This window comes from Schistosoma mansoni, chromosome 5, assembly GCF_000237925.1.
Source record: "Schistosoma mansoni strain Puerto Rico chromosome 5, complete genome".
NCBI lineage: Eukaryota > Metazoa > Platyhelminthes > Trematoda > Strigeidida > Schistosomatidae > Schistosoma > Schistosoma mansoni.
Window position 1 is genome coordinate 7,540,228 of NC_031499.1, and position 20,457 is coordinate 7,560,684.

Below are 20,457 nucleotides of genomic sequence, written 5' to 3' on the forward strand. Positions count from 1 at the left end.
TGGGAAGGCAGCATCGCTGTTATGCTGGTTGTCTGAAGGAAACACCTTACTGCTGTCACACCTCTGTACAGTCAGTAGTACGACTTTGCCTCCGGACCTTGGGTTTGCTGCTTTTAATCTTACCGCTCTTCAACCGACCTGCCTGGCATGGTAGGACCTTGAGGAACGATTGTTCACGCCAGTATAGCTCCATTGGTTCATCACGATAGGCAAGCCCGACCACTACGTCAAAGTAGCAGCAACAGTCGGGATATTTAACCATTATAGAAACTAATGTGTTACTAACATCTAAACATACAGCTCCAAATTCAGTCATCCATCATTCATTTAAAAATCACAAATAATAGAAGCATACATAACGGTGATCATGACAACCCATCACGATAACTTCCGATAGTGTTCGTTATCATCGTCATCGCCTTCTTTTGTACAACTGAGATTGAATTTATCTCTCAGAGTATCGTTTACAGTATCAGTTAGGTTATCGCAACAACCATAATCGGTGTATTAGTGTTGTATTGTTTGATCTTACTTACTTTATTTACGCCTGTTACTCCCAACGGAGCATAGACTGCCGATCAGCATTCTCCAACCCAGTTGTTTGACCGGTTAACTGTTTATTTTTTGAATGAATTCGATAATTAGCACAAGCTTGTGACCCAAATGTTTTGGAAAATTGAGTTTTGGAATGAATATGAAAGTGGCTTTTGATGACATATCAGCGTTGGTAAAAGAAATATATCTAATAGAGAATGTTTAATCAAACGAGGAAAATTTAGAAAAGAGAACGGTTTCATGTGAATACAAGGAATGAGATGATACCCAGTGGGTTACAGATATGAATGCCGTTCATATTCTCTGGATTCCAACTCCCTGAACGCATACATATGGTTGAGGGACTTCAGAATGAGACTAGTGATGACTGATGAACTCATAGACCGAGGAGTGCGACTGAATAGCCCAAACGACAAGTGTTTGACAACAGTCACATTGCACTGTTCGAGTAGTAGTTGGTGTGTTAGCTCTATTCTCTAAAGCATTACTTTTGTCAACGCAAATCTGTATGATCAGGTGGCGTGTGCAAGCAATCTTCACAGTCAACCTGCTTCTAGTCGTAACACTCCAACATGAACGGGAGTGAACCAATAAGTGTACTGATTCGTGTGATTCAATTTGATCATCACAAAAGATAAACAAGACTACCGCATCAGGATTGTAGGCGTGGTCGAGAAAATACGAACCGAGATTATTCGGTCTACTAACAGTTCATACGTAGATAATGTAGTTGATAGCACAGTACAGAATCACCGGAATAATAACACTCGAGATAATGTTAGGCTGTCATTCAACAACACAATTCATTCTCACAATAATCGATTCGAAACTTGTAGGTCATCTAGTAGGACCCTAGAAATGTTGTCATAAATCGCTCTATGGACTCATTCACAAAATATATCACTTCATTTCGAATAGAATTTTAGCATTGTTGCCATGTGGGTCCATCGTCACATATGAAAATAATTGGTCAGTTTAGAATGATTTTTACTAATGTGACTTTGAGGTGATCAGGTTAATAGATAGCCGTCTGAAATCAGTGTTTGCATATTTCAATTATGACTAGCAAAGGATTTCAAGAAGTTGATCTCGCCCTAGTCGGCAATTGTCAACGAACAAAACATACTGTCAGTAGACAAGTGCTACCAGTCAATCAATCAATCGATGTATCTTACTGAGATCGATCAAAACCGTATTCGTTGGCTCATTCAACTAAAAGAACTCACTTATTCACACTGAAAAGAAATAATGTAAAGTCAAGTAACTCAGTTAAACGAATGTTTATGTGATAAAGAGGTCGTGTGAATGTGGGAAAGTCAGACGCAAAAGACATATTTGCCATTTGTATGTTTATTTATTTAATGTTTTTATTATTTAATGTTCAACTAGCCTGGTGGAGTATTGTTTCGACTTAGTAAGTTATTAGTAACGTAATAGCAATGTAAAGAAAATAATAATTCCTTACTTATTAGTAACGCTGAAGTAGCTGGAGTTTGATTCTAGGTTTAAATTTCCTTATTCATGCATTCCAGCCAGACTGTTTAATGACCACTAAGTGATCTCTGTCTTGGACTCGGTGTATTAAACCATTTATGAATTTCCACTACTGAAAAGTCAGTCAGAAAAAATATTGGTCTATGGTATTTTGATATGTATAACTTCTCGAGAAAGCTTTATTTGGGATTCAGGATTATCACATTGTCTTAATCAACATATTGATCGGCTCAAATAACTGTACTTTATCGATACACTTGCTGCTTTCACACCTTTCTACAGTCTGCAGTACGTCTTCGCTCTCAAACCTTGAGTTGCTGCTGTTCGTCTTAGGGTTCTCCAATCGACCTGCCTGGCATTGAAGAACCTATAGGAACATGTGTTCCAGTCAGTTTGCTCGGTTGGGTCACCAAGATAGGCAAACCCGACCACAACGTCAAGGTAGCAGAAACGGTGTGGAAACAAAGGGACAATGAAGTCTGAGACGAGTGACTGATATTTGCAAAATGAACAGTCATGTATGAGGCAACTGATTGACATTTTGCAAATCAATTATTTACTGTATTGTTCTTAGATTCTACTAAAATATTCTGTAATCTTGTGTTCAAATACATTGTATTGTCACCACTTGCAATCTTCTCGTTCACTACATCACCACATGTACATCATAATAAATTTGAAGTTCATTCGATATATTCTGGTTGTACTTGAGCATAATTTCAGTTGAAATCAAAATTGAACTCTCCCCTTTGAGTGAATGAATGTTCGTTGAAATTGAAATTCGACAATATGAAATGAAATTAACGCTTTTGTTAGCAATTTTAATAGTTGAGATCATGAATGAATTGAAGCTAGACCACCATGAAAAACTTGGGTTCGTAACTTGCAAGACAGGATTGTGGATGCGCACTGCTGAGAAGTCCCACGATAGGACGAAACGGCCGTCCAGTGCTTCTGTTAGTGTTTACCTGTTATATGTACATCATACTAGTAACAACACAAACGAACAGAGACAAACTTCATGATGACTAAGTTATGTTATTTGTAGCAGAGGTAATCCATATCAGATGATTATTACTGTGTTAGTATCAGTATTATTATTATTATTATTATTATTATTATTATTACTGCTCAGACGTCTTTGGATGAGTGTCATCAGATCAGGCTTGTCGTTTCGTTTAGTTCGTTTCGTTTAGTTCCGTCTAGTGAGGGACTGTAATGGTCATTTGTTGATTCAGTCTTATAAGTCACAATAAATATGTTCGACACTTCTCAACGATGTACATCATGACACTGAACTGATTTCATTGCAAAGTATGATACATTTGAAGTGATATTCTTGGCTATCGATTTAGGTTTATTTTAAAGCTCATCTGGGTCATATTTCTGTGTTAATCTCATTACCAGGACAACGTATTTATCGACCGAAATTTATTAAACACGAATAGGTAATTAATGTTTATTGATATGACATTCTACACATACATATACAGTTCAATACTAAATAGCAATTATGACGATTCGCAACTGGCTTACATTCTTCATTCAAGTAGAAAGTTTATTAACTATGAAAGGGAACATTCACAAAGAAGTCGATAGTATCCGTTGTTAAAGTGATAAGTATGGCGCTTAAGTAAATTGAAGTGAAATTGTGATTTGTTCAGAATAACCTGTACATGGGTTCTGTAATCGTTGCAAAATTTCTCCTGTATATGTTGACAGATATTTGAAATCTGTAATGTTATTTCTTAGAATGTTTATCTGTAGGACGTTTTAATGGACTATGGTACTTCAGACTAGTAATATCTGATTAGATTATTATTATTGTAACAAAAATGTATGATTTCAGTAGATCATTCCTTACATGATGGTTGTTTACAAAAATCTATTATTGTTTGTGAAATCAGCTTTCAGTTGAAGAGGTAATTAGGAAAAGACGTTCGAAGTGGATTGGACAAACACTGAGGAAATCATCAAACTGCATCACGAGGCAATCCCTAACTTGGAATCCGGAAGCAGAGAAGAAAAGAGGAAGGTCAAAGAACACATTACGCCGTGAAATAGAAGCAGATATGAAAAGGATGAATGTTAACTGGAAAGAACTAGAAAGGATTGCCCAGGACAGGGTTGGATGGAGAATGCTGGTCGGCGGCCTATGCTCCTCCACGATGAGCAACAAATGTAACTAGGTAAGTAAGATGAAATCATTGATTGTTTGGCTAAACTTTTCTGTTATAAATAGTTTACTAAGTAAGATTATTTGTTGAAGGTATTGTGTAATGTAGAGCTTAGAATCAGTCACAATATCATAGATACATCCACTTCATATCTTTTCATGAATTTTTAACCTAACTACATTATTCCTCTTCCTATTTCACACTCCTGGTTCAACCACATTGTCTACTATTTCGTCACTTTCACTATTACTCATAATACTCATACTACCCACAACTCCTTATGTGTTCATTTTTGTAAATCTTTATTATAGTATTAAAACAATATGATATGTCTTGTTAATTGAACGCTATACTCGGATCTTAAGCTAGTCTCGTAGACCCCAAGCTAAATCTACACAGTGACTTGAACACGATAGAAAAGGCGCGAAATATGCGAGAAGCACTTTACTCCAAAAGGTTCATTCATGTACAAAAAATATAGGGTTTTTATAGTATTTTACGGGTCCTTGGTTTTTCCTGAAAATCCTGGAATGCTACTAAACGTAGTAGCAGTTTATTAATCAGCCAATCAGAAGCTTTACATGTGACTTTTCACTTTTGTGATGTTTCTAGCAAAACGTATACTGAACACTGATTGAATAAAATGCTTCCCAATGTTTCCTAAACTTTGTTGCCTATTGCGAGAAATTTCCTGGATCACTCTAATACAACATTAATTACAGCCAACCAATATGTATTTGTGCAACATTCTACATTGATTATCACTAACTAGCTTGGAATATATGTCATGATATTATTGAACATACAACAATTGTTTCACATTGTTTAAGACTCATTCATCAACGAAGTATGTCGGAAACCTAATGTTCATTTATATATTGGCACTCGAAAGCAATAATCATTCATATCAGTATCATTCAAAGTGACCACAAGTTATACCATTACTATTTTGTACATGCAGGTTTTAAATAGCATCATCCTTCCACATAGATTGTTATAAAGTGACCAAGAATAAAACACTCATTCTATCATCTCACCATTTCTATTCCATAACAGTAAAGTATGCTAGTAAGGCATTTGAAGTGGAAAGTAATAGGTCGGAATACGTGAGTAAACAGCAAATCTAGGATATAGGCACATCAAGCTCACAAGTGACAAAAGGGATGTATCAAGCTTCTTGAATTCCACTACTAGTCATCAAGCAATTACTTTCAAATGTACCGGTCATGTTTTGTAGTTTCTTTTTGTTCATCAGTCTGTAGAGACCAAGAACAAAGATTCTAACAGAAACTTGAGGTTGAAGTTGTAAGTGATTGACAGTGGTGTATGAATGTAATGGATAATGTGTATGCCAGTGTTTCAGTGTAATGTATTTTTGTGAGAGTGTAGTGCTAATGTTAATGTTGGTATTCTCGTTATGTTCATGTGGTGTTGAGGTTGTGTTTACGATATTATGACTAGGATTCAGTGGAATGTTGATGTTAGTGAATTATCATTTATGCAGATTATTCACTCACTTACTGAAAACAGGTTGGTAAATTCCACCATCATTTTAACAGTTGTTGCAGCTTGTCTAAACCACCTTCCTATTATATATGTTTCAATTACTGTTTTGGAGATATTATACACTGTCGAATAATAATATAAAAATTGTAATGGCGAGTATGCTGGTCTTCTCGACGTTTCTTTCCATCAATGTGAAAATCAGGTACTAACGGGATCTTAGAAGTTTGTCGAATAGCCACAATGAAACACAAAATTCATCAGCACAAATGTCTAACATCACGGAATTCATTCACCCCATATTTGATGTAAGTGATGAGATCCAGTGTATATTTCGCTAACACATCTATTCAATAAGAATAGCAAGTAGTATATTGTTATCGGCTAAATTCATGTCCGACTGATCCTTGAACATCAAGTGTCCACTATTCTTTTTTCCATGCATTTCCTCTCACCATCATCTATCTGCCAACAATGTGAACATTCATTTTACAGAAAACAAAACCATTCAACAAGCAGATTGAAAGCAATTTGATTTAGGCAAATAAGCTAATGCAACTATAGACATCTCAGTAGAAATACAATAAATTTAGTTGAAACATTTTCACCAGGAGATATTCATGCTTCTGAAATATCTATCCATGTAAAATGAAAATATTGTTAGTGACAAGGATTGGTAGTTGATTCTTAGAGTTGTAGCACAACTGACTGACTGACTAGTTGCTGACAGGCTCTCTGACCTTACCTGTACATTTAAGGAGATATGAATGAGAATATATGTAGCAGTGAGGATAAAATGGGTTGATGTTTGAGTGAGTAAAAAGAGAAAGAAAGCCGGTGGGAAGAATGGCTTGATGCTAGCTCGAAAGACATTGACAACAGATACATACTGTGTGCCACGTGTCCGGAAATTAAGGTAGCGTGCAATGTGATCGCTGTTTGCTAAAGGCGGGAAGTGCCAGGTGATCACTAATTAACATTTTTCCCATATTTGATATCCTTAAACAACACCTCACTCAACATCATTCTATTTCTGATGACTTTGTTGAGTTATCTAACAGCTCTCAATCTTATTACAGATCACTCTGTACAATTGAATAAGTTAACCAAATTTTTGGACACAATCACACAAACACACACATTTGAGTTAATGGTACGAATCCAGATTCACCAATAGGAATAATATTGATATTAGTGGCAGAATGTTCAAACATATTCGATAAGTTGAATATTGACGCACATGTTGAATAGTGAGTGATTTTTCACTTCTGTCAATATACGGAAACGAATTTCAATGACGAATGACAGACATATGGAAAACCTTTAATTTCTTGCCAATTTCAGTCCACTCCACTGTGATAATTAGCAGTATTTGAACTATGGTACAAACTAGGAATCACAGAAATAAGCCAATTTAACCAAGAAGTACTAGATGAGCACAAACAAAACGTATTACATTTGGCATTGAAAATCAAGCAGTCAGTAAGTAAAACGGAGTCATTAGTTCATACTAATACAGCACTCACTCAACTCTTAAAATCAACCTTAATCAATACTCAACATGAACAAACATTTGGTCGGCAGTAAAATGTGTCTATTCAGAATACTGGGTAATGATGAGTTTACTTATATAAGTGTGATAATTAGTGTGGTGCATGACAAACATTGATGAATGAGTTCACCACGACAAGGTGATATCGACAACTGAATATTTCTCGATACACAAAATTGGTTTTAATGATTTTATGCCAGTTGCAGTTTCATCAAACCATAGTTAATTTGACGAGGAATGATCAATATTTATCTTGGAGGATATTAGAATATCAACAAAATGGCCACTGTCAAACACATGAGGACTCACTCACTACAATGATATAAAATTGTAATCAGCTAACGAGAAATCGTTAATGATAGAGAGTTCATGATGCTCTTCCCCACTGATTGTCTTTACTTCGGTTAAATTTACAAGTGTGGAAATTTGTATGAAAACTCTGAATATTGCTAAAATAACTTGTCTGAACAGGTCGTTTAAATAATAAAATTGATCATAATAACTAGTTACTTACAAGTAGTATAGATAGTTTAGACGGTTGATAGAATTCCGTGAGTATATTATGACTAGATAAACAGGAGATCAGCAAATGTGCTTTGGTAGAAAATATAAACACCTCTGTCCTACAAGATGTCAGTTGTGCTTACAGTAACGTAGCCGTTAATTTTCATGTTGCGAAATTGACTTTTATCAGTTCAGATCACATGACGAGTATTAGTTTCTTGAAGATTGAGAGTTCACACTATAGTGACTTGTACCAACTTCCATAAAACTTGACTTCATGGATAAATGTCAGCAGCCTACAAACATCGAACATTATATAACTCAATTCAAATATCTGCTTAAGAAAATCGTTTAAATCGTTCACTCAACGACGATATCGAAGCCTAATCAAACATCATTACATGCATACATTTTGTCAACAGTAAAATGTGTTTCCAGGATCTTATAGACACATCTGTGAATCAGTTCATCAAACGAGATTCCCGCTATACAATGTCTAATGATGCATGATGAAGACGAACCAACATTCTCTGAGTTATATATGAAACGAAGTGAATCAAAATATAAGTGAATGGTCTAGTCAATACACAGTTTCATGTAAACTACCGTCTTCTGTAATAAGATAATCAAAGTCTAATTTCAGTTCTCAGACACTGCATCTTTTATGTTAACCGATTTCCTGTAATTCTCACTTAGTTTAATTATTAATATACGACAGAGAGACTACAATCACGGTTGATTCACCAAAGTCTCATAGATCAATATACACAGGAAGTAATAACTAGTCAAATCCGAATCAATCGGGATTATTACTGTGGCCGTTCCATAGATTATTAATGTGAGGATGCCAAATCCAAGTTATACTGTGAGGAAACAACAAAAAAACTCATTTGAAGTAAGATGGTGAATGAGGACAGTGTATATTGAAAGATAGCTGGATCAACACCTTCTATGAATTGACATCCAAAATATTTGTTTTCACTTCATTCTGTTTATAGAAATGTAGTGATCTTTTGTAAAATGAGAATTCCATTCATACTTGCTCTCTCTGTGGGTGTGTTAATGATCATCAGCCAAATAACCAATTTATTATTAGAAGGCGATGTTTCTGTTTTGTTTTCAATTCCAACCAACATTCATATTACGCCCACTCTACATCATAGAGAATATAGAATACCACTTTATATGATTAATGAATGAACTGGCTTGAGTTGATAGACGACAATAGAGTATATTCATTGGTATTTCTGCAGAGAACTGAGGTCAAGAGAAGTCGTTTTTCAATAGTTGAGATCAAGAATCAATTGAGTCTAGAAAATGGTCAGATAATTTACACTGAAGATAAAGCACAATGAGTTGTTCATTGAAATTTTTACAAGATGTAACAGAAATGATAGAACTTGGTGTAATGTTGTAAGCAAAGGTGGATAGTGGCTAGCAGTGGAATCCAGAACGCGCGTTTCGTCCTATTTGGGACTCTTCATCTCACCGTTTAGATGTTCACCCTTTCGCTTTCACTCTTTTAATTGCATAGCAGTTTGTACAGCCACAAAATCAACAAGACTGTAATAGTCTTACATATCAGAAATGTTCAGAATTATATTAAAGTTATATGAGCAAAGATGGATAATGGCTAACAGTGGAATCCAGACGGTACTGGGTTCGAGTCCTAGAGTGAACATCAACTCTGTGATTCAAGTACATCCAGTTGGATTCCACTGCTAGCTGCGATCCATCTTTGCTCATCAAGCTTGCGACTTCAGGCAATATGGAGGCAGTTCGCATCGGGTGCACATATGTCAACAAAAGACTGATCAATTACAGTCCCAAATAACAATGAGAAGATAAAAATAAACAACACTAAATGAATTTATGATTCAAGATTATGTTTTTATTTGAGTAAATAATCATACTGAAATTAAACTAAATCTACAATGAGTAACTATCACATTGAATCAAATAAAGGGAAGTAGTCATGAACAATAATTTCACATTGTTAAAAATGTTATTTTCCCCTCCTTATTCTCTTTCTTTTTCTCCTTCTTCTCCCCCTTCTTGTTATGATTATAATGATGATTGTGATCTACACCATAACGATAAATAATAGATTAGGAAATAGTTGTTCATGGTAATGATATGGAATCAAGATTATTTCCGATCGTCATCATCACGGTCTTTTCCTTCTTCTCCTTTATATACCAAATTGAAATTATCTTTAGTCAAGAGGAAAGAAAATTACGAAAGAGAATAGATTCATGTAATTATAAGGAATGAGATGATATCCAGTGGGTAACAAATATGAATGCCATTCACATTCTCTGGCTACCAACTCCCTGAACTAATACATCTTGTTGAGGGACTTAAGAATGAAACTAGTGGTGACTGATGAACTCATAGACCGAGGAGCGCGACTGAATAACCCGAACGACAAGTATTTGACAACAGTTACATTGCACTGCTCGAGTAGTAGTTGGTGCGTTAGTTCTATTTTCTAAAGCCTTACTGGTGGCGGTGCAAATCTGTATGGCCAAGTGGCGTGTGCCACAATCAACCTATTCGTCACACTCCAACTCACATGCCTCGAACGTGGATAAATGATTGTTCCGATTCGTGTAATTCAATTGGATCATCACAAAAGATAAACATGACTACCGCATGAGAATTGTAGCCGTGGTCGGGAAAATACGAACCTAGATTCATCGGTTTATTAACAATTCGGCGAGACTAAACTATATGGACGAGCCAATCAGAAGACTTCGCGGGTTTTCAAGGTCACGGCGCTAAGTTCGGTACCTGATGCTTACATACGGTCGATTTACAACGGATTTTAGAGAAGACGTGATAATTCAGCGTCTACGAGAGGAGTGATCATAAGATTTCGGCGCGAAATTCAATTACCCATTTGGATAAATAGAGTTTTGGCATTATAGCTGATGTCAGTTCGTGATGAAAACCCTAAGTATAATTCCTAACCTTAATCATGAGCTGTAAATCATAGTTTGAATTCTTTATACGGGTTTATAACCCTCATTTAGTCTTAGTTATTATGTTGACACTTTCAGAGTCACTCTAGCGTCGCTCAAAGATCGTCCATAATATATAGTCCCATCCTTAACCCTAAACCTTAATTCTAACCTTAAACCCTAAACCATACCAATATACCAACAACATTGAAGCTGTGTGGTCGAGGCTAATAGAATTTTTGAAACTTTATCATGGTTTCAGAGGTCGACTACTATGGAGCCATATGGATGTGTTCCTGTACCGTATGCGCTATGATTTTAGAACTTCTGAACCTATATCTGACCTTGAGAAGCTTTTGACTCATGTAAAAGAAGTGTATCCACTTTAATTCTTTGGTTTTGTATGATAAATTTTCACTGTACACTAACTGTCTTCTGATTGGCTAATATTTCTCAAGGTCATTTAAGGTTTGTTCAAAGGTCGTCCATGTAGTTTAGTCTCACCAACAATTCATATGTAAATAATGTAGCTGATAGCACGGTACAGAATCACCGAATTGATAGTACTCAGCAGAATGTCAGGCTGTCATTCAACAACACAATTCATTCTCACAATAATCGATTCGAAACTTGTAGGTCATCGAGTAAAACCCTAGAAGTATTGTCATAAATGTTTCTACGCACTCATTCACAAAATACCTCACTTCATTTGAAATAGATTTTTAGCATTTTTACCATGTGGGTCCATCGTGAGACATGAAATTGATTAGTCAGTTCAGAATGACGTTTCCTCATGTGAATTTGAGGTGATCAGGTTAATAGATAGGTGTCTGAAATCAGTGTTTGCATATTTCAATTATGACTAGCAAAGGAATTCAAGACGTTTATCTCGTTCTGGTTGGCAATTGTCAACGAACAAAATATACTGTCAGTAGACAAGTGCTACCAGTCAATCAATCAGTCGATGTATCTTACTGAGATCGATCAACACCGTATGCATTGGAAAGTCAGCAATGTAAGAACAGTAATAATAGTAATGGTAATAATAATTCCGTATTTATTAGTAACTGTGTAGTAGCTGGAGTTTATTTTCAGGTTAAAAGTTCCTTATTCATGCATTCCAGCCAGACTGTTCAATGATTACTAAGAGATCTCTATGTCGGACTCAGTGTATGAAACCATTTATGAATTCCGAATAGTGAAAAGTCAGTCAGAAAAATATATTGGTCTATGGTATTCTGATATGTATGACTTCTCGAGAAAGCTTCATTTGGGATTCAGGATTATCCCTTTGTCTTAATCAACATATTGATCGGCTCAAATAACTGTACTTTATCAATACAGTAATGGAAAATCAACGAGACAAAGACCAGAAGAGAGGGAATAATAATCATATAAATGATGGTGAACAATGAGGGATGTTGTTCCAAATATACAGAGATGAACCTCACGATCGCTCACTGCTTATTGCAGTATCACACAAGTAATAAACTAAATCTTACAGCCTGTTAATCTGTTACAGCCAATAATATCACCCGACAACTCACACTGAATGATATGGAACAGGATTCGAACGTTCAACCTGATCATTACAATGACAATATAAATTATCAAGTTCGACAGTAAATAAAAGGCAGTAGTAACAACATTGCTTACCTAAACAGTGAGATAATACGGTTGACAATGGATTTATATATTTTTTCACCAAATCACAACCTTTCAGTGTACATGCACATGAAGCACTAACTGGATAAATTAAAGATTGTACAATTCGACACTCACAACTAATCACATTATAACATTCAACTTGATCGGAAATACCAGATGCTGGTTCACCAGACCATCCACCTAGTATGTATATTTCATTATCAATAACTGTAGTTGATAAATTACTCCTACTTCGACTCATTTCTCCAATTATTTCCCATTTATTTTCTTTTGGATCATATCTTTCAATGGATTTCAAACGATCTTTTCCATTGTTTCCACCAATAGCATATAAGTAATCATTATGTTGAATAAGTGATACACCACTTCTCGGTGAATTCATTCGACTTACTAAGGTCCATTGATCCGTCATTGGTTCATAATATTCCACTGAATCGTGATAATATCGACCATCAAATCCACCAATCACATATATTTTACCATGTAATTCTCCAGCTGATCCATCACTACGTACATAATTCATTGAAGAAATAGTTTGCCATAAATTTTCATCCACGATATATCTTTCTGCAGAATCTAAACGACCTCCATGTTCACCATTATGACCTCCAATTGCATAGATCTGTCCATTTGCATATGCAACACTGACATAATAACGATTTTCATACATGCAACTTGCTTCATACCTAAACATTTTACACAAAATTTCACATGATTCAACTTATATCCTTTAGAGTGCACTTCAGAGTACAAACAAGTGATTAGTAAACTAATTGATTTCAAGAACAGGATGTACGGAATTGATTATCAAGTTTTAATGGGCTTGTGTTGTTACCAGCATGATAAACGTATAACAGGTAAACACTGACAGAAGCACTGAACGGCCGTTTCGTCCTATTATGGGACTCCTCATCAGTGCGCATTCACGATCCTGCATCTCGAGATTCGAACCCAGGACTTACCAGTCTCGCGCCAGAGCACTTGATCGTTTTTTTTCAAGCTTTCAATCGTACATCATGCAAATTACAACGATCGTCTATTTGTGAATAAAATAGTTGTAAAATGTTTAGTAACTACTAAAATTGCTATGAATTCATCAAATCAAATTGAACAAAACAGGTCACTCAGTGTACATCACTTACCAACCAGATTCTACTTGGAAATCATAGCACAAAGTAGATTTGAGAGCACGATATCCATCAAATCCTCCAATTACATAAACTCGTGTTCCTATCAGTACACAACCAGCGTAGACACGTTTAGGGATCTCACCGATTAGATTATCATGAGTTGTACTCATGATCTTTTTGTTATCAACAGGTAATTCGCTCGGATTCCCTTCACAATTGATTCCATCTGGTGGTAGAGAGCTCCGGAAATTGTTGATCCAACTAAAAGTATCCACAGCGTCTTGTAATTTATTTGTTTGTGAATTGTTGATCGTGAAAGTGAGTAAATTTTGCAATAAATGCGATTGTTGATTAGTTGGTATCAGAAATTGCTGACTATTCTCTGTCCATAATGTCCATTCCTTTACTACTGGATTATAGACTTGCACTGCCGCCACTGGACCCTCACCATCACGCCATCCACCGAAAACCATCGCAATCTAATAACGGGAATATAGATAGGAGTACAAATAATCATCAAAATGTCTCACTGTGTCTAATGTGTCTAAATAAACATGTTAACTGTAGTAGTAATGATGACTGTAACTTACAAACTTCATGATTCGGGTGATTCTCATCTTTCATTACATACATCGTTTCTCACCATACAATCATTCTGTTTCGCTACTTACTAGTTCAAACACCCATTCAAGTTGTCTGTACTCAGGCACATTTAACAACCTCATTGATGTATGCTTCTTTGTTTCCATGTTTCCAAAGTGCTCAACCCACGTGGTTTGTAAATTGAGAAAAGGCGAATTTCATGCCTGTCTGATTGTGCAGAAGGATTGTGATTAAGTGTGGTGATAAGACTACAGAAAATGAACTCGTTTACTTCTACAGTTGAATAGACAGGTGAACGAATGTAGTGTGTAGTAATCACATTTTTCCTGAACTTAACTAAAAAGTTACATTCACTCAGAAGTATCTGTTTTCACTGCATCAATTTCATGAACAGTTTTCAACATTTCTCACATTTTCCAAAAGATCTCAAACTTCATCACACTACGACGAAACGGTGGACATTTCTCCCAAGTCTCTACTGATTATCCATCTAATTTTGAATCCTATTCCAAGTTATCGTCATACTGACGAATCATTATAAACATCACTTCCTTTGATACTTAATAGTGTAGTGGATGGTACTATGTCAAGCACACATCAGTTATTCTAGACTCTGAAGCTACACCATCTTACTCATCACATGTCTGTGCCTTGCTTTCGTCTGACTATAAATCAATATATTAACTGTTGCCTAAATCGAGTTGACTTACATGTGTTCTTCACCATGGGTCATTTGGTTTTGTTTCTTTGATCGTTTGTCTGGATCAATGATTGTATGAAATATAAGTACTCGGAATCCATTCTCCTACATTACCTTAACAACTAAAAACCATTTAACTGGAGTCAGATATCAGACCACTAAAATAGCATTTGAAGGTCTATAAATGATCATCAGTCATGTACATACTGGTGATAAATTTTGTAGTTTATATTAGGAATTGAAAATTATTAGGCAACCGCTGAAAGTGCGAGGGGACGAGATGGATGTTTCGACCCAGTAGTAAACTCGACGACAGTGCTCATTGAACATTAAACAGATGATCAAACTTTGGTGGGATCAATCACGCTAGCTGATGATAATCTTCAAACTGGGACGAAACATTTGTTTGGTATTTTATGTTTATTCATGGTTGTCTATCTAACTTCGGTTCGTGATGCGCACTGGGAAAGTTGACAATGTTCACATGTTACTCACATAAGTAATGGTCTTACTTAAATGACATCGGAATGGTATTCATGACAAGACTGTTTTCATCCAATTCATAATAAGATGGTAAAATTATAGAAAACGTTATTATCTAGAGTGTTGAAATGATATCTTCATAGTTGAAATTATGAGTCAATTAAAGCTACACCACCATGGAAAACCTGGAAGCATTGGATGGCCATTTCGTCCTATTATGGGACTCCTCGTCAGTGCGCATCCACGATCCTGCACTCGCTAGACTCGAACCCAGGACCTACCAGTCTCGTGTCAGAGCACTTAACCGATAGACCACTGAGCCTGCATCCAATGGTGTTAATGTCTAACTTCAACCAATCCACGATGTTTGAGCTACCGTTAACCAATTGTCTTCAGTGAGTTGATATCTCTACAACATACTTGGTTGAACTCCACTGGTTGCTGCTTCCCACTAGAACTGAAGGAAACATTCCTTACAGTCAGTCACTAGTGAGTACATGATTATAGATCAGAAGGGGATTTTGTGGATATTTCAATATTTACATAGTTGAAATCATGAGTCAATTGAAGCTAGATCACCATGGAAATGATATCTAACAAATTCGTTTGCACATACTCACTTGATGCGGTAATCTTGGTGTAACAAACCGTTGTCCATATGCCTTAATAATACGATTATTAGTAGTTGCTAAACACTTTGGCCATCGATTCAATAAATCTAAATATTCTGGATTCATTTGAATCAAATCATGCTTCTTTATATCATCTAATTCATTGGTTGTTAACATTCCAAGTCGGATACATAACAATAACTCCATTGAATATTGAATACGTCTTACCAAATCTTCATTAATCCATTCAACGACTGCATGAAATACATTCAATTCATGTTTACAATTTAATGTATCTTCATGAAGTATTTGACAAAGATGGTTTACATCCAGGGTTTTGAAATCTGATGTTTGCCATAGATCTTCGAAATTTTCTAAAATCGCTTGATATGCCATAGAGCTAAGTTCAGGCCAATAGGATGATTTATAATTTAACCATATATTGATTGCATTTGATAGGTCAATGTTTGCCATCTCTTTGAATAGATTTGCACATTGTTGTTTCAATTTGGATAATAATAGGAAATCCGCTGCTACGAAGGTATGATAAACATTGTCAGGATTAATCACGGGAACACCTTCACGTATGTATTTTATAATGGATGAGAAACCAATCTTTAGAAACTCTGGTAATCGTATATTTCCTGATCCTTTATGATATTTTAAAAGACGATCGAAATAGATGCTTTGTTCAGCTATTTCCACAGAGATTATGTTGCGTGTATCACCAGATTCCATAAATTCTATAGTACGATCACACGAAAAGTCCAAATTGTCATCGGTTGATTGAAGATTTGCATCATGAATGTGTACACTATGAATTGGTGTATAAGAACAACATCGTCTAAAGGCATTGAGTTTATTTAAACGTGAGCGCTTTCCAATTTTATATCCTTTCTTATTACTTGCTGGACGACCCATCAGGCTGGATCAACAATGAAATACTTTGTACAAAAGAAAATGTTTTTAATTCGGCAAAATCAATAAAATTAGTCAATCAGAAAATTTAAACGACTGATATCACGTAAGGATCGATAAGGTTCAGTGAATTTATTGTAATGAAGGTAATTGAGAAGTGATATAATTGGCAATACTCCTAGTTACTTTTATGACTAACAATCATTCGTTATTGTTCCGTCCGATAATAATAATAATAATGACTTACATTATATATCTGACATAATCAGTAACATTCTATTGTGGGAGAGAACAAACTAGATTCCAACTAAGGAAGAAATCATGAAGAAGCGCTGGAAGTGGATAGGATACACATTGAGGAAATCACCCAACTATGTCATAAGACAAGCTCTCACATGAAATCCTGAAGGCCAAAGAAAAAGAGGAAGACCAAAGAACACATTACGCCGAGAAATGGAGACAGAAATGAGAACAATGAACAAAAATTGGATAGAACTAGAAAGTAAGGCCCAGGACAGAGTGGGTTGGAGAATGCTGGTCGGCGGTCTATGCTCCATTAGGAGTAACAGGCGTAAGTAAGTAAGTACATTAAATATCTACGATATTATACTACTTACATGTAAAGTAAATAGACTTATAATGTATAAATGAGTGATAGAATGCTAAAGTAATATATTCATGAAATAAATAAAGCTTTTTAAATGACATTTCCTATAAAGTTGTTCAAAGTTGTTCGATACATACAGTGTAACTATGTTCTGTAATTGGATTAGTTTTTTATGTTAACAAAATTGATATTTTAAGTCATTTACATAGTACTCCAGTATTCATCACAAATTAATAATGCAGACAGTTTGGCAGTCAGTCAGTCACAACGTAGAACTTCATACGTACGTACGTACGTATGTATGTATGTACATCAGTTCGAGTTTCCATACCACATTAGCACAGAGATACAGTTGTCGATTCAAATACCATAGTGGTAGAAGTAGCAAGAGTATAAGCAGTAGTCGGAATTATTAAGGTATGAAGATGTCATTCAGGGAGTATAATCCAGTGAAATTAATTTGGAAAAGGAAAAAAGATAGAGATATGAAGAATTAAGAAGATTAGAATTTGGTAGAACACAAAAAGTGGATGCACTTTCGCCATTACAAACGATTTTGAGCCATTTCATTCAAGGTCTCTAACCATCGATTGCTATCATCTCGAGAATTTCATCTGGGTAGTCTACACCTACTAACATGGTTCAGTCCACTTGTCAGTGACTTCAGGGATTTATGCCACGTTTTGGTCTGGCCGCCCCTAGCTTTCTTCAAACTTACTCCTACACCATAAAACATTGCACGTCGGGGCAGTCGGTGGCTGGGCATACGTAACACGTGTCCCAGACATCTCAACTGATGAAGTTTCACTACTTCATCAATCGATTTGCTATCCTTAACTAGTACCCGTTTTCTAACGACTGCATTACTTACCCCGAGGTCCCAGGATAACAGTTTGGCACATGAAATGTTTAAATTATTTGTCAATTTATTTTAAAACCAAGCAACTATTTCAATAAATTTTACAACATTTAGGTTGTTTAAACAAGATTGTGATGTATGCGTATGACAAAACTAACTGATAATTCAGTTTTCTGAGCAGGTGGCTGTCAATCTTTTGTAGTAAATGTATAGTAATGGGAAAGTGTAGTTGGAATGGAAGAGATTACTGTGGTGTTTGCTACTGACGTCGACAAATATAAGTAGTGTGCATCATCAACTGAAAGTGAAATGCCTGGCGACAGAAAGAGAACGAGAACAGAGAACGAATGTTGTGGAAATGAAAGAACAATCAAGTCTGAGATGAATGATTGACATTTTGCAGATGAAGACTTTACTGTAATTTTATATTAGAGTACATTTGATTGTCTCCACTTGTGTTCTCGTTCACTTCATTGCATTCGTGTATTCGATTTGATCCTAAAAGTGAATGGATTTCATTATTCACTACAACAGATCTTCAGTGGATATATCCTTTTGACATTAAAATAACAAGTTGAACGAAGGAATATTTCATATTTTCAAGACCCTACATTAATATTTATGTTTCACAAGTGAGTAGAAAGTCGATACCGATCAGAAGGTGATGAATCAGTTCAACAATATAATAATCAGTTGATTCCACAACGTATGGAAACTAAGGTGAATTCCCACAATCAGTTATTTATTACATGTAGATAAATGAGAATAACTCCGCCTGTAGCTCTTCTAGAGTTACTGCCGGTTCCAAGCCCGGGTAAAGGAGGAGGGTTGGGCATGGGGTTAGCGACCTCATCCAGTAGAAAAGCTAACTCGCTAAAAAAACGCTAACCAGAAAAAATAATTCAAACCATTTAAACTCTGCCCTCCCAGTTGAAGGAATAATTATGATGTCTCATGATGAAAGCCGAAATTCTTCGGAAGTCACGAGACCGATGCACCTTCTAACAACCAGAGCAACACTTTTTATAGGTACATGGAACGTCCGGACAATGTGGGAGACAGGAAAGAGCAGCCAAATAGCAATGGAAATGAGGAGATACAACTTGGCAGTACTCGGAATCAGCGAAACCCATTGGACACAAACTGGACAACAAAGGCTAGGTACAGGAGAGATGCTGCTGTACTCCGGTCACGAAGGGGAAAATGCTCCACACACTCAGGGAGTTGCTCTAATGCTGTCCAAAGAAACACGAAATGCACTTGTGGGATGGGAATCTCATGGACCCAGGATAATCAAAGCATCATTCAGAACAAAGAAGCAAGGGATCACAATGAACGTTATCCAATGTTATGCACCCACAAATGATAGCAACGACGATGATAAAGATCAGTTCTATGAAAGGCTGCAATCAATTATAGAGAAGTGCTCACGAAAGGACCTCACAATCCTGATGGGAGATCTAAATGCTAAAGTTGGAGTGGACAACACAGGATATGAAGATGTAATTGGACGACATGGATTAGGAGAGAGAAATGAAAATGGGGAGAGACTTGCAAACCTATGTGCATCCAACAAATTGGTTATAGGCGGCACAATATTCCCACACAAGCGCATACACAAAGCTACATGGATCTCACCGGACCACACCACAGAGAACCAGATAGATCACATCTGTATCAACAAAAAATTCCGAAGATCAGTGGAAGATGTGGGAACTAGGAGAGGAGCTGACATAGCTTCAGATCACCACCTGGTTGTGGCCAAGATGAAACTGAAGCTAAAGAAAGACTGGACAACTGGACAAACAGCACTACAAAGGTTCAATACAGCCTTCCTTCGAGATACTGACAAGCTCCATGAATTCAAGATAACTCTCAACAACAGGTTCCAAGCTTTACAGGATTTACTGAAAGAACAAGAAAATACTTTGGAGGACAACTGGAAAGGGATCAAAGAAGCACTAACTTCAATGTGTCAGGAGGTTCTTGGTCCTAAGAAGCATCATCACAAGGAATGGATCTCTATGGGAACCCTGGACAAAATTCAAGAAAGGAAGAACAAGAAACTAGCAATTAACAACAGCCGAACATGAGCAGAGAAAGTGAAAGCACAAGCAGACTACGCAGAAG

The 20,457-nt window shown here is 36.2% G+C and overlaps 1 protein-coding gene across 1 annotated transcript; it reads right to left on the minus strand.

The window, feature by feature from the left end:
- Window positions 1–9,933: 9,933 nt before the first annotated feature.
- Smp_143970 (kelch-like protein) lies at window positions 9,934–16,864 on the minus strand (the record flags this gene model as incomplete). Its single annotated transcript, XM_018797778.1, has 4 exons — window positions 9,934–9,998; window positions 12,405–13,102; window positions 13,559–14,025; window positions 15,953–16,864. 4 exons carry the CDS (start codon window positions 16,862–16,864, stop codon window positions 9,934–9,936), a joined length of 2,142 nt encoding a protein of 713 aa, XP_018652786.1.
- Between the last annotated feature and the right edge of the window lie 3,593 nt (window positions 16,865–20,457).